Raw genomic sequence first — 16,176 nt, 5'->3', positions numbered from 1 at the left:
CACACTTGCCTGATGTGTGGTGGGTCCTGAGATCTATCACTGTAGGCGGGCCCGGTGGTAACACACTTGCCTGATGTGTGGTGGGTCCTGAGATCTATCACTGTAGGCGGGCCCAGTGGTAACACACTTGCCTGATGTGTGGTGGGTCCTGAGATCTATCACTGTAGGCGGGCCCGGTGGTAACACACTTGCCTGATGTGTGGTGGGTCCTGAGATCTATCACTGTAGGCGGGCCCAGTGGTAACACACTTGCCTGATGTGTGGTGGGTCCTGAGATCTATCACTGTAGGCGGGCCCGGTGGTAACACACTTGCCTGATGTGTGGTGGGTCCTGAGATCTATCACTGTAGGCGGGCCCAGTGGTAACACACTTGCCTGATGTGTGGTGGGTCCTGGGATCTATCGCTGTAGGCGGGCCCAGTGGTAACACACTTGTCTGATGTGTGGTGGGTCCTGAGATCTATCACTGTAGGCGGGCCCAGTGGTAACACACTTGCCTGATGTGTGGTGGGTCCTGAGATCTATCACTGTAGGCGGGCCCGGTGGTAACACACTTGCCTGATGTGTGGTGGGTCCTGCGATCTATCACTGTAGGCGGGCCCAGTGGTAACACACTTGCCTGATGTGTGGTGGGTCCTGAGATCTATCACTGTAGGCGGGCCCAGTGGTAACACACTTGCCTGATGTGTGGTGGGTCCTGAGATCTATCACTGTAGGCGGGCCCAGTGGTAACACACTTGCCTGATGTGTGGTGGGTCCTGAGATCTATCACTGTAGGCGGGCCCAGTGGTAACACACTTGCCTGATGTGTGGTGGGTCCTGAGATCTATCACTGTAGGCGGGCCCGGTGGTAACACACTTGCCTGATGTGTGGTGGGTCCTGAGATCTATCACTGTAGGCGGGCCCAGTGGTAACACACTTGCCTGATGTGTGGTGGGTCCTGAGATCTATCACTGTAGGCGGGCCCAGTGGTAACACACTTGCCTGATGTGTGGTGGGTCCTGAGATCTATCACTGTAGGCGGGCCCGGTGGTAACACACTTGCCTGATGTGTGGTGGGTCCTGAGATCTATCACTGTAGGCGGGCCCAGTGGTAACACACTTGCCTGATGTGTGGTGGGTCCTGAGATCTATCACTGTAGGCGGGCCCGGTGGTAACACACTTGCCTGATGTGTGGTGGGTCCTGAGATCTATCACTGTAGGCGGGCCCAGTGGTAACACACTTGCCTGATGTGTGGTGGGTCCTGAGATTTATCACTGTAGGCGGGCCCAGTGGTAACACACTTGCCTGATGTGTGGTGGGTCCTGGGATCTATCGCTGTACATGTAGGTGGGCCCAGTGGGTTATTTCTTGTTTTAACCAATGAAACACATCTGGTGTCACAAAGGCCATGGTGTGTTCTATCCTGTCTCCGAGATGTTGCGTATAAAAGGTCTCTTGCTGCTGCTTGAAAAGAATAGCTCATTGTGTGGCGATAGCAGGTTTACTCTCTTTATCTGTATCCATACATATATATACATGTCTGATGTCACATAGCAGTATTTAAAATGTGCCTAGTGCATCATTAAATAAAAACATTTCCTACTTCATTCCTTCCTTCCACCCTTAATAAATAATTATTTACAAACATTATCTGTCTCTATGTTCAATATCTTACGAACAAATGTGTCCATCCTAACTTTCAAGTAAGTTTTTGCTATGTTTATCTAATGTACCATAATTGAGATAATTGTATTACTAATAGTTCTGCAACAGGACCATCTACATGTATATTGGGAGGTGGTGAGGGATACTGGTACCAGCAGGATAATATGAGTTCACAAAGCTACAAATAATATGTACACTTGTTCATTATGGTATGTTCACAGAGCTACATGTACATGTATTCATTATGGTGTGTTCACAGACCTACACTTGTTCATTATGGTGTGTTCACAAAGCTACATGTACACTTGTTCATTATGGTGTGTTAACAGAGCTACATGCACACTTGTTCACTATGGTGTGTTCACAGACCTACATGTACACATGTTCATTATGGTATGTTCACAGAGCTACATGCACACTTGTTCATTATGGTGTGTTCACAGAGCTACATGCACACTTGTTCATTATGGTGTTCAGAGCTACATGCACACTTGTTCATTGTGGTGTGTTCACAGAGCTACATGCACACTTGTTCATTATGGTGTGTTCACAGAGCTACATGTACACGTGTTCATTATGGTATGTTCACAGAGCTACATGCACACTTGTTCATTATGGTGTTTTCACAGAGCCACACTTGTTCATTGTGGTGAGTTCACAGAGCTACATGTACACTTGTTCATTATGGTGTGTTCACAGTTACTTGTTCATTATGATGTGTTCACAGAGCTACATGTCTATGTTTTTGGGATGAGATAATAAAATAATGATATATTAATTATGTGAAATGTATCTACAGGATGTAGTGTTTACACGATGTATTGTAATAATAATATAAATTTCACAAAAGTAAAAGTAAAAGAAGATGTTCTTGCACCAATTCTCCCTAAATTTAGCCCAGTCGGTAGATCGCTCACCTTCAGATGCTTGGGATACAGGATTGAATCTTCTTGTTGACCAGGCTCCCATTGGTTTTTTGTTTCTGTTCCAACCAGTGCCCCACGACTTGTGTACTAACAGCCGTGGTACGTACTGTCCCGTCTATGGGAAAGTGCATATAAAAGCAGCCCATGAAGATTCAGCAGTGGGTTTTCCCTGTTATTATCTTTGTGGTTCTTAACCAAATGTATAAAGGGGGCGGGACGTGGCCCAGTGGTAAAGCGTTCGCTTGATGCACGGTCGGTGTGGGATCGATCCCCGTCGGTGGGCCCATTGGGCTATTTCTCATCCCAGCCAGTGCTCCACAACTGGTGTAACAAAGGCCGTGGTATGTACTATCCTGTGTGTGGGATGGTGCATATAAAAGATCCCTTGCTGCTAATCGAAAAGAGTAGCCCATGAAGTGGCGACAGCGGGTTTCCTCTCTCAATATCTGTGTGGTCTTTAACCATATGTCTGACGCCATATAACCGTAAATAAAATGTGCTGAGTGTAATGTTAAATAAAAACATTTCCTTCCTTCCAAATGTATGACGCCATATAACCATAATAAAATGTGTTGAGTGTGTTCACAGTTGTTAAATAAACAGTTGTTCTTCTTGATCCCAATTCTTTGTATTGAAAAGAATGGTTAAAACATATTTCACGTTAGTGAAGTGCAACTGGTTTATTTAAAATGTATATAATGAGCAGGATTTGTCCATATTTTGTGTACATTGGTCAAATATTTTTGACTTTTGTATCAATTCCACTGCAAAAATAAAATCTTTCAATATTTGTTTTAATTATTATTCTAAATGGACCATTCACCCACCCACATCCAAATTGTTCTTGGATTATTTGATTTAAAATTATTTTTTTACAAATCCACTAATAATACTGGAGTACATTGATTTATTAATGAGCGGCTATTAGATGTGCACCACGACTGGTATATTAAAGGCTGTGGTATGTGCTATCCTGTCTGTGGGAGATGCATATAAAAGATCCCTTGCTGCATTAAGAAAAATGTACCGGGTTTCCTCCCAAAGACTGTCAGCATTACCAAATACATTGTATTTGACATCCAATAGCCAATGATTAATAAATCAGTGTGCTCTAGTGGTGTCGTAAAACAAATTAACTTTAATTTGCATAGTATTGCAATTTGGTTTTCAAATTGTCTTCTTTTTTTCCTTAGAACAGACAATTCATGTGGTTGTCAGTACTGTAACGTGTAAGTCGGTACTGTAATAGGGAATAAATTCATTCATCTGTGCTCCACATTTTATTTTATTTCATATAGTATTGATGTAACATCATGTTTTAAAAGAAATATTTTCGTCAACGGTGAACGTGTTCTGATGCATTGAAACTACCTCGGAATTTCTCTTTAAAAAGTATTCTGCAATGTTTTTGGGTTTGGTTTTTTTCCAAGTGTTACTTTAAATTAATTATTTATGATTTAAATCCATTAGAAAAAATAAACAAGATGCTCAACTTGTAGAAAACCTTTAAAATTTAGTTTGGGATAAAACGTTTTGATGATGTATGTTTTGAAATTATTTTGTGATTAATTTACAACTACATTTATGTTACGGTAGTGACAAAATGGTAGTGACAAAATGTGCGATGGCCGTAACCATGCAGCTGATGTCACTTAAGGGGACCAGTACATTTTTAAGGGTTAACTGGCATACTCAAGTGATGCACACACACAAACCACAACAAAAACATCGATATAGACTTCATAGTAATTTTATTGTCTTGAACAGTTGAAGCCTAGGGTGCCTTTAGGAAGACTTCCTCACAAACTACATGTCGAGCGGTGCGTTTCTTCTCAAGTGTACAGCTCATCGGTATACAAACACAAAAATATAAATAAAACTTCCTCACAAACTACATGTCGAGCGGTGCGTTTCTTCTCAAGTTGTACACTTGAGAAGAAACGCACCGCTCGACATGTAGTTTGTGAGGAAGTTTTATTTATATTTTTGTGTTTGTATACCGATGAGTTGTACACTTGAGAAGAAACGCACCGCTCGACATGTAGTTTGTGAGGAAGTTTTATTTATATTTTTGTGTTTGTATACCGATGAGTTGTACACTTGAGAAGAAACGCACCGCTCGACATGTAGTTTGTGAGGAAGTTTTATTTATATTTTTGTGTTTGTATACTGATGAGCTGTACACTTGAGAAGCTCATCAGTATACAAACACAAAAATATAAATAAAGACGACGGCTGCATATTGTGCAGGAGATGCAAAAACAATATAACAGTGATTGTATAATATAAACGTAATGTAATACACAATTATACATAATGGTTTGATATTAATCATAAGATGCTTCTTAACCTGTTACATTCAGAGAGGTATTTACCAAGCTGGTTTAAAACTTTAATATTATTAATACTTAATAATAGTACAACTTTATGAATTTCCGAAATGAGCAGCTTGACCCCGTGTTTTTTTCTTCCGATTCACTTCAAGGGTGAGGGGTGGTGTTTATTTCAATTGATACGCTGCAGGTAGGAGTTTTAGCCACACGTATTACTATTGTCATCTGTGGGATTTGATTTAGTAGTATACACCCTGTAGTGAACTTCACTAAACTACAGTATTTTATTTTTATAACTGGATATGTTTGTCAACACATGACTTGATTACGTAGATACAATCAAAAAAAATACAACACACGCATATTTATCTTCATAACTGTAAGTGCATACAACATTCATTGTTAATTTCTTCCAAATACTTTAGCACCACGATATCTTGACACCGCAGTAAACAAATACAGACGGCTAGGGATTAGGGCCTCCACAAGTTCAAAAATATTGGACTCGAATACTTGAGGGTCAAACTCGACGCAGACCCGAGTACCCGACACTTACACTGGATGATAATAAAAAAAGAAAGAAAGAAATGTTTTATTTAACGACGCACTCAACATTTTATTTACGGTTATATGGCGTCAGACATATGGTTACGGACCACACAGATTCTAAGAGGAAACCCGCTGTCGCCACTACATGGGCTACTCTTCCGATTAGCAGCAAGGGATCTTTTATTTGCGCTTCCCACAGCACAAACCATGGCCTTTGTTGAACCAGTTATGGATCACTGGTCGGTGCAAGTGGTTTACACCTACCCATTGAGCCTTGCGGAGCACTCACTCAGGGTTTGGAGTCGGTATCTGGATTAAAAATCCCATGCCTCGACTGGGATCTGAACCCAGTACCTACCAGCCTGTAGACCGATGGCCTGCCATGACGCCACCGAGGCCGGTGGATGGATGATAATAAGATCAAGGAATAAAGTTAAATAGCATTATGCATCTTAATTCCAGTGCTGAACATGGATGCCAAATCAGGCCATTGTATTGCATTTAGAAACAGGGTTGATATGTTCAGTGTGTTGTAAGGGATGGACGGCCAGTTCAAAAAGTGAAACTAGCGCATGATCATACAGTTATTATGTAACATATCGTTGATTATCTACTGCTGAAATTATTGGCCATTGTATTCCACCTTGCTAGACTTGACCCATGCCCGAGTACTCGTGGAGTACCTATTAGGGATCAATTATTGTTTGTAGACAAGTACAGACAAGCACATATTAGGATACGTTATTACACTTAAAGGCATGCTGTCGCGGATTTAAGGACCATATTTCCCTAAAAATGGATAATAAATAAAAATTACATTAATTGTTGGAAACCAAATCTAGCTATCGCATCACCTTAAGTGAACCATGATGGAGTGAAATCCATGTCATCCCTCTCGGCAATTTTAGTTTTTGAATTATGAACCATTGCCATAATTCAATTATTTTTACAAAATGTTATTAATAAATGGAATATGGCAGTTATGAAGATGGTTGGATAAAGTACATTTAGGGACAAATCAAATTATGTTTGTTCAGGTAATACTTTGTTAGACTTTTAAATAGGTCAGTGGACTGTGACAATATGCCTTTAAAATAGTCCAATTATATAAACAAAGGTATGGATCAGTGGTTGTATTTATAGGATATGTGAAATGACTTAGCAATCAAATAGTGTATTTGTATTATGCGCAGCTGTCGTATTGTAACATTGAACATTGAAGATAAGCCCCGTAGCCAGGATTTTGAGGGGGGAGGGGTCGTTTAGTCTTATGGTGAGGCACGAAGTGCCTCACACTAGGGTGCGAAGCACCCGAGTTGCTTAGGAGGGGTCCGGGAGCATAGTGAAAAAAAAGGGTAAAAAAGTCACCGGTGGGGGGGGGGGGGGGGGGGGGGGGGGGGGTTTGACCGACCCCCGACCCCCTATTGGCTACGGACCTAAACATTAATATCAGTTTTACTTGTTTGTCCTTGTTACAGAGATATGACTACGTTGCTTAAAGAAATATTATTGTGCTTGGCCGTCTTAATATAAGTTTGTAAGCCTTTTATCCTTAACATCAAACAAGTGCGTATTAGGTTTATCAAAATATATTTACTATTCTATGCAAATACGAAAAGAGTTGTTATCATAATTCTAGTACTGGTTTCCTCCTAATAGTATGTATATTATATGTAGCTTTTGTTATTATTATTATTATTATTTTATTATTATTATAAATAATATTGTTAATGTACTAGTCATTTACCGTGTTCAATGTTGCATAAAATGATCACGCATTGTAGTTGTAAGTTTCAGCCAATGGCTGAATGACAGCTATGACAAATAAAATTGATTGATTGATTGAATGATTGATTGATTGATTGATTGATTGATTGATTGATTGATTGATTGATTGATTGATTGTTTGTAAAAGTTCGAGCCATCTTTTGCTAAGATCACCACATAAAGGGTTAAATCACGTTTGGTTTTCACATTATGAACTTCAGATCGTCAATGGTCACACTTGCAAGTATGTGAACAAAGGTGATGTTTTCAGCAGGAGATCTCAGATTGAAATCATGAAGGTGTGCCCCGTTGACGAAAATCTACAATACAAAAACTGTGAATAATAAATAGATCTGAAACGGTGCTGATCCACTTCGCACACATTGTTCATATTTAAGCTATAATGTATGTCATATGATGATGACGACGGCGACGATGATGATGATAATGGTTAGTAGTAGTAGTAGTAGTAGTAATAGTTTAGTAGTAGTAGTAGTAGTAGTAGCATCAGCAGTAGTAGTAGTGGTAGTACTGGTAGTAGTAGTGGTAGCAGTAGGAGCAGTAGTAGTAATAGTAGTAGTAGTAGCAGCAGCAGGAGTAGTAGTAGTAATGGTGGTGGTGGTGGTTGTAGTAGCAGCAGCAGGAGTAGTAGTAGTAATGGTGGTGGTGGTGGTTGTAGTAATAGTAGTAGTAGTAACAGCAGCAGCAGGAGTAGTAGTAATGGTGGTGGTGGTGGTGGTTGTAGTAATAGTAGTAGTAGTAGTAGTAGCAGCAGCAGGAGTAGTAGTAGTAACAGTAGTAATGGTGGTGGTGGTGGTGGTGGTTGTAGTAATAGTAGTAATGGTGGTGGTGGTGGTTGTAGTAATAGTAGTAATGGTGGTGGTGGTGGTTGTAGTAATAGTAGTAGTAGTAACAGCAGTAGTAGTAGTAGTAGTAATGGTGGTGGTGGTTGTAGTAGTAGTAGTAGTAGTAGCAGGAGTAGTAGTAGTAATAGTAATATTAGTAGTAGTAGTGGTATAGTAGAAGCAATAGTAAAAGCTGTGGTGGTAGTAGCCTAACAGTTTGCAGTCTACTTAATTTACTATTATTACTACAACCAGTAGTAAACAAGGTTAAACAAGGAAACAAAGGTCTTAATGGCCAGTCCCAATTAATTAACAGGCTAGTAGAACTGAAGTACAACCCCAGCCATGTTTAGAATTATCGTGTTTGTCTTATTTATCTATTGTCTTCTAATTTAATGTCTCGTTTACTTGCTGGCAACCAGGGACACAAAACAGCGCCGGCTTGACCTGTTTAATGTGTTAAGCAGTTTGGATAACGCTTCACATCTGTACTAGATAATACTTTTTTGTCTATCAATTAACGAGTTAAATCTTGCCAATATATTTGTTGATATCTGTCTGACAATGGATATATTACCCTGTAGACTATTTGAGCAACTGGTATCACCGTTCCTGGGTCCAATGCATGAATTGAGACAATGACATTGTCTCGGACTTTTAGCGAACGCCGAGACTTTCACGTGAAAGTCAGAATGCATGAATGTAGACAACTGACAAGCCAAAGTCTGGGACTATTGGCGAGACGAAATCGCTCGTGTTTTAGACCTGCTATAACCCAGGGGTGAATACAATAGTCTCTGACAACCGGGACCGACCTCGGTGGCGTTGTGGTTAGGCCATCGGTCTACAGGCTGGTAGGTAATGGGTTCGGATCCCAGTCGAGGCATGGGATTTTTAATCCAGATACCGACTCCAAACCCTTAGTGAGTGCTCAGCAAGGCTCAATGGGTAGGTGTAAACCACTTGCACTGACCAGTGATCCATAACTGGTTCAACAAAGGACATGGTTTGTGCTATCTTGCCTGTGGGAAGCACAACTAAAAGATCCCTTGCTGCTAATCGGAAAGAGTAGCCCATGTAGTGGTGACAGCGGGTTTCCTCTCAAAATCTGTGTGGTCCTTAACCATATGTCTGACGCCATATAACTCAGTCTAATTAAAATTAGCTCCACTATTACATGTGGATCTAACACCAGCCAGTTGGAGCTCATGTCCACCAATCAAAACCTTATTTGCAAAATCCTGCCAGTGATTTAAAACTAACAACACTGCGTAGTCCCCAATGTCCAGGTAACATTTCGTCTGTAAATAATAATTTAAATATTGACCAATCACACTTTGCCTTTTATAACGTTATTTGGGAGCATACAAATTCTAAAAATATCGGGCGAGTCTATTTTAGTGGCCGCAGTACAGCGAACCATACCAATACGTACGGGGTGGGTTATCAGTATTCAATTTTACATTAAAAATTATTTATTTATTTATAAAAAAACTAAAACTAAATCAGTCTTCAGTTTTACATTACAAATTATTTATTTTATAAAATAAAACATGTTTTAAGGCATTCGTAATTCACACGAAACATGTCGTATACCCTCAGGATAATTCGGGATGTTTTCAAATTATTTTTAAATCACTGGCAGGATTCTGCAAGTAAGGTTTTCATTGGTGGACATGAGCTCCAACTGGCTGGTGTTAGATGCACATGTAACAGTGGAGCTAATTTTAATTAGATTGCCGTATAACTGTAAATAAAATGTGTTGAGTGCGTCGTTAAATAAACCATTTCTTTCTTTCTTTCTGACAAGCGGTTACATTCAGTATAGCTGATGTTCCACTGATGTGTTTTATAGACTTGCGATTAGGCTTAACTAAATTTATACCCATATTTTGGACGCAGGGGAAGATCCAGCATTTTGTAAAAGGGGGAGGGGCCTCACAAAATTATAAAAAAGGCAATTTCATGTCGAAGGCAAAATATCCGAGCTCCCAAAGAGTGCAAGATCTTTATGCTGGTTCGGGGGCATGTTCTTCGGAAATGGTTGAAATAAAGATTATGTGATGATCTTATATATGATGTGATGTGATGTGATATAGGATAGGATATGATGTGATATTGCATGATATATGATATGATATATGATATGATATGATATGATATATATTATATATGATATGATATGATATGATATGACATGAAGATATGATATGATATGATATCGTATGATATTTGATATGATATGATACTATAAGTGATACGGCATGGCATGGTATATGATACGGCACAATATGATATCTAACATATTATATATTAATAACTAAACACACGATGTTACCTTACCTTAAATACCCCAGACTCAAGCTTTATGTGTATTTCGAAGGGGACGAGTTCTTCAAAGGGAAATGATGCAGGCATTTCAGCGGTTCCCCAATCAGTATCCAACTTTGCGTTTAATTTGATTACCTTCGTCTTTTTGTGCAGGTTAAATCGGACGTCGAAATGGAAGTGTATTCTCACTGAATCCATGAAGTTAATGGCAAAACTGAAAAATAGATCAGTTGAGTGTATTGTACTTTATTAAGACCAACAATCAAACGAAATAAAAAAAAAAAGGTATGGCTGTGATAGGCTATTCACGGCCGTTACTTGACAACACTAGCGAAGTAAAATGTTTTACACTGTTCGTGTTTTACACTGTTCCGTGTTTTATACAGTTCGTGTTTTACACAGTTCGTGTTTTTATACAGTTCGTGTTTTACACAGTTCGTGTTTTATACAGTTCGTGTTTTACACAGTTCGTGTTTTTGTGATCACACGATTTGTATTGTTTTTGTGTTGTTTTTGGTTTGTTTTTGTTTGTTTTGGTTGGGGATTATTTTGTTTAGGTTTTTTGTTTTGTTTGTTTGTTTGTTTGTTTGTTTGTTGTTGTTGTTGTTGTTTTTTTTTTTTTTTTTTTTTTTTTTTTGGGGGGGGGGCTATTTCTTTTATGTTTGATGTACCTTCATTTGTAAAACTCGGCTGATTAATGTTCGACCGTAGCGTACATCTAGTTACTGAAATAGGACTATATACATCGCACCAATATTATTATTATTTTAAAAATTATATTCTGTAGATCCTGAAATTAATGCAATCATAATATTAATGCAAAAAATGCGATAATGTCTTACTGGTCAATCGAAGCCTCCGGTGTTCCCTTGAAGATCATCTCCCATCCATCTGTCATGGGTTCTGGCAGATAGGCACGTAAGTCCGTATTCTGCAAAATAAACACACACGCCTTCATTCATTTGCCATGGAACTTTTCAAGAATAGAGGAAATATTAAAATATTATTACATGACATTCTCATTATTTCTCTTTGATCTGTTTCTAACTTTTATTACATGAGGACATTTTATCATTTTCCCTTTGTGTTTCTGTATACAGTCGGGGACATAGTAACAGCACAGAATCCAGAATTAGTAGACATGTCCCCTCCACACTAAATGATTTAGCATGTTAGCTGTGACTATTAAACAAAATTCATTAAAATATCCCCGTCGGTGGGCCCATTGGGCTATTTCTCGCTCCAGCCAGTGCACCACGACTGGTATGTCAAAGGCCGTGGTATGTGTTATATCCTATCTGTGGGATGATGCATATAAAAGATCCCTTGCTACTAATTGAAAAGAGTAGCCCATGAAGTGGCGACAGCGGGTTTCCTCTCTCAGTATCTGTGTGGTCCTTAACCATGTTTGACGCGATATAACCGTAAATAAAATGTGGTGAGTGCGTCGTTAAATCAAACATTTTCCTTCCTTCCTTCATTAAAATATTTATTCCTTCTGCTTTCATGCACGGTTGCCATGAGTATTATGGAATTTTTTGTATAGCGATATATATTGTTTATAACTTGTGTGTGTGTGTGTGTGGAGAGAGAGAGAGAGAGAGAAGAGAGAGAGAGAAACCTGTCTTAAGCGGTCACTCAAGGAAGTAAAGAAAAGTGACTGCTTAGTACAGGTGGCCGTTGATTACAGGTTGCCACATATACAGTCTTTAAAATGTATGTTCTTTCTTTAAAACCCCCAGAAACATCTGTACTGCTAGTTAATGGTTGTGTGGTCCATATTTGACTATTTATAAATCAACTTTCGACATGTCGCTCCCTTCAGCAATAACGTGTATCTGGAATGTTTTAACTGTTCTGAACACATTTGGTTTTGTTTTCCATTTAATTATTTAATTATTACTTCATGCGGTATATTGTCATAGTAAGTGTATCTACAAATGTCAAACTTAGCCTACCCAGGGGCAGTTAGTGCATTCCAGAGTCATACTTTCTTAACTGATACACGGCAGAGATGTCGGGACTGAATGGGTACCAGTATTCCCGAAGGTGTGAAGATCGCTTATTTGCTACACCTTGTCGCTGTAGTTAAAACTTGCCCTTTTATGTAATAGCAAGCATTTACTGTGACAACACAATACAGGTATTTTAGAGATTTGGGATCCGACTTAGGTGGCCGCTGGCCACGTTAGACAGGTGACTGCTTATTACAGGTGCATTTACATTAAAAATTGTTTGGGAGAGAAAAAAAGTGGCCGCTTGCTGCAAGTGACCTCTGATTACAGGTGGCTGCTACGACAGGTTTGACGGTGTGTGTTTATATATATATATATATATATATATATATATATATATATATATATATATATATATATATATATATATATATATATATATGACCTCACATTTTAGTAACTGATTCCTCCAGTTTGTCCCCATCCCCCCCCCCCCCCCCCCCCCCCTAGTTGTGGGAATCTTCCGACGCCTATGGATATATGGGCATAGGGATAATACCACACGTCCCTACAGAACAATGGCATGTCTCCCTAAATGTTGGTCCGTGACATCAACCCGTTCTATTAGCAATCTTGATTTGAAGCTGGGCAACCCGTTCTATTAGCAATCTTGATTGGAAACTGGGCAACCCGTTCTATTAGCAATCTTGATTGGAAGCTGGGCAACCCGTTCTATTAGCAATCTTGATTGGAAGCTGAAGCTGGGCAACCCGTTCTATTAGCAATCTTGATTGGAAGCTGGGCAACCCGGCAACCCGTTCTATTAGCAATCTTGATTGGAAGCTGGGCAACCCGTTCTATTAGCAATCTTGATTGGAAGCTGGGCAACCCGTTCTATTAGCAATCTTGATTGGAAGCTGGGCAACCCGTTCTATTAGCAATCTTGATTGGAAGCTGGGCAACCCGTTCTATTAGCAATCTTGATTGGAAGCTGGGCAACCCGTTCTATTAGCAATCTTGATTGGAAGCTGGGCAACCCGTTCTATTAGCAATCTTGATTTGAAACTGGGCAACCCGTTCTATTAGCAATCTTGATTGGAAGCTGGGCAACCCGTTCTATTAGCAATCTTGATTTGAAGCTGGGCAACCCGTTCTATTAGCAATCTTGATTGGAAGCTGGGCAACCCGTTCTATTAGCAATCTTGATTTGAAGCTGGGCAACCCGTTCTATTAGCAATCTTGATTTGAAGCTGGGCAACCCGTTCTATTAGCAATCTTGATTTGAAGCTGGGCAACCCGTTCTATTAGCAATCTTGATTTGAAGCTGGGCAACCCGTTCTATTAGCAATCTTGATTTGAAACTGGGCAACCCGTTCTATTAGCAATCTTGATTGGAAGTTGGGCAACCCGTTCTATTAGCAATCTTGATTTGAAACTGGGCAACCCGTTCTATTAGCAATCTTGATTTGAAGCTGGGCAACCCGTTCTATTAGCAATCTTGATTTGAAGCTGGGCAACCCGTTCTATTAGCAATTTTGATTTGAAGCTGGGCAACCCGTTCTATTAGCAATCTTGATTTGAAGTTGGGCAACCGGTTTTATTAGAAATGTTTCATTGATTTCGATTGTAGATGTTATCTGTGTAGGGAGACCATAAGAAAAAGCAAAATCGCAGCTTGTCACCAGCGAAAGTGACACGTTACTATTATAGCATCACTGTAAAAGGCGTTAGGAGTAAATTCGTGGATTTAGGTGTTAACCAAGCCTATGAGGGTTCTCTTGTAAATTTTATTGCAAAACATTTTAAAATATTGGGGAATAATTAAAGGGACATTCCTGAGTTTGCTGCATTGTAAGATGTTTCTGACTAATAAAATATTTCTACGATTAAACTTACATATTAAATATATTTTCTTGTTTAGCATATCAGTGTCGGTATATTCAAGGTGTTTCTGGTCGTCTTAATATTTGTAACAAGCCCAAACTGGATTTTGTCTTCAAATAATTTTGTAAGTACGACAAAAATATATTTTAGGAACTAAAATGAAATTTAACCTAGTACAAATATTAGAACGATCAGAAACACGTTTAATATACAGTCACTAGTATTGTATGCAGAAAACTCAGGAATGTCCCTTTAAAGGGATGTGCGTTTTTCAATGTTGAGCCCTCTAACTGGATTTTGCAAATTTTATTGCAGAACGTTTTAAAATGTTGTGGGAGAATTAATGGGATTTGCTGTTTTAATGTTAGGTTTTGTCCATGTTATGTTATAATACTGTGTATAATATTGAGCACTGACGTTTTGAAACATGGGTGTACAGCGGAATATGTGGTCTGTTACGGACTATGGTCGGTGTGAAACGATTTCTGTAAGGACAGATGCTATAGCCAGATGAGCTCATATAGCACAAAACCCCACAAAAACACCAAAAAAAAGAAAAAAAAAAAAAAAAAAAAAGAAAAAAAAAAGAAAAAAAGAAAAAAGAAGGAAGGAAGGAAGGAAATGGTTTATTTAAAGACGCACTCAACACATTTAATTTACGGTTATATGGCGTCGGACATATGGTTAAGGATATTGAGGTAGGAAACCCGCTGTCGCCACTTCATGGGCTACTCTTTTCAATTAGCAGCAAGGGATCTTTTATATGCACCACCCCAGACAGGATAGCACATACCACGACCTTTGATGTACTAATCGTGGTGCACTGGCTGGAGCGAGAACTAGCCCTATGGGCCCACTGACGGGCATCGATCCCAAACCGACCGCGCATTAAGCGAGCGCTTTACCACGTTCACTCCTCAAAGAAAACAAAAGAAAACAAATAAACAACTAAAAATATAATAATTAAAAAAACTCAGTCTGAGACGTACTTGTTCTGAAATGAGTGGACATACAAGAAGCTATGATATATCTTTGGAATGGTGTACATAGAGAATAATACATGAGTTTACGTTAGATACCATTTATCTTACAACGAGTTGTTTAAAAACGTATCCAACGAGCGAAAGTTGTAAGATAAATGGTATCAAACGGACACGAATGTAGTATTCTATTTCTTACATACCTCTAAACAATGAAAACAATATAACGTTGTATACGATGTTCATACACAACGGTGATCTACACGGGTGTGTAAGAAGTCATTAGTACCAACGGGAACGCGTACTAATGGCAATCTTGTTTTGAAGTTGGGAAGTTTAGTAACATGGATTTGAATGGTAGATGGTATCCGTGTAATGGGTCAGCAGGGGACATCCAGAACATTACCATGGCACCATTTAATTCCGTTCAAACTAATATTTAATAAAAAAAAACCTGGGTTTTTCTATATGAATATCAATTAGACTACAAAATCGTTGTCAGACAAAATTTGCTTAAATGTTCTTGAATGTGGTGCTTGAATGGGGTACGTGTAGGCGCTTGAATGGGGTACGTGTAGGTGCTTGAATGGGGGTACGTGTAGGTGCTTGAATGGGGGTACGTGTAGGCGCTTGAATGGGGGTACGTGTAGGCACTTGAATGGGGTACGTGTAGGCGCTTGAATGGGGTACGTGTAGGCGCTTGAATGGGGTACGTGTAGGCGCTTGAATGGGGTACGTGTAGGTGCTTGAATGGGGGTACGTGTAGGCGCTTGAATGGGGGTACGTGTAGGCACTTGAATGGGGTACGTGTAGGCACTTGAATGGGGGTACGTGTAGGCACTTGAATGGGGGTACGTGTAGGCACTTGAATGGGGTAGGTGTAGGCGCTCGAATGGGGTAGGTGTAGGTGCTTGAATGGGGTATGTGTATGTGCTTGAATGGGGTAAGTATATGTG

General features: G+C 39.5%; 1 protein-coding gene across 1 annotated transcript in view; it reads right to left on the bottom strand.

Annotated features, from left to right (window-relative positions):
* Positions 1 to 6,447: 6,447 nt before the first annotated feature.
* Positions 6,448 to 16,176, bottom strand: part of LOC121372975 (sushi, von Willebrand factor type A, EGF and pentraxin domain-containing protein 1-like) — a 32,169-nt gene continuing 22,440 nt past the window's right edge. The window contains exons 5-7 of the mRNA XM_041499413.1: positions 11,244 to 11,332; positions 10,414 to 10,615; positions 6,448 to 7,545 (exon numbers count right to left, since the gene is read on the bottom strand). Of these exons, the coding sequence (XP_041355347.1) occupies positions 7,429 to 7,545; positions 10,414 to 10,615; positions 11,244 to 11,332 (408 nt within the window). The 3' untranslated portion in view covers positions 6,448 to 7,428. The remainder of the gene's footprint in view (positions 7,546 to 10,413; positions 10,616 to 11,243; positions 11,333 to 16,176) is intronic.

This window comes from Gigantopelta aegis, chromosome 5 (assembly GCF_016097555.1).
Source record: "Gigantopelta aegis isolate Gae_Host chromosome 5, Gae_host_genome, whole genome shotgun sequence".
Taxonomy (NCBI): Eukaryota; Metazoa; Mollusca; class Gastropoda; order Neomphalida; family Peltospiridae; genus Gigantopelta; species Gigantopelta aegis.
This window is presented reverse-complemented; position numbering and strand designations above follow the sequence as displayed.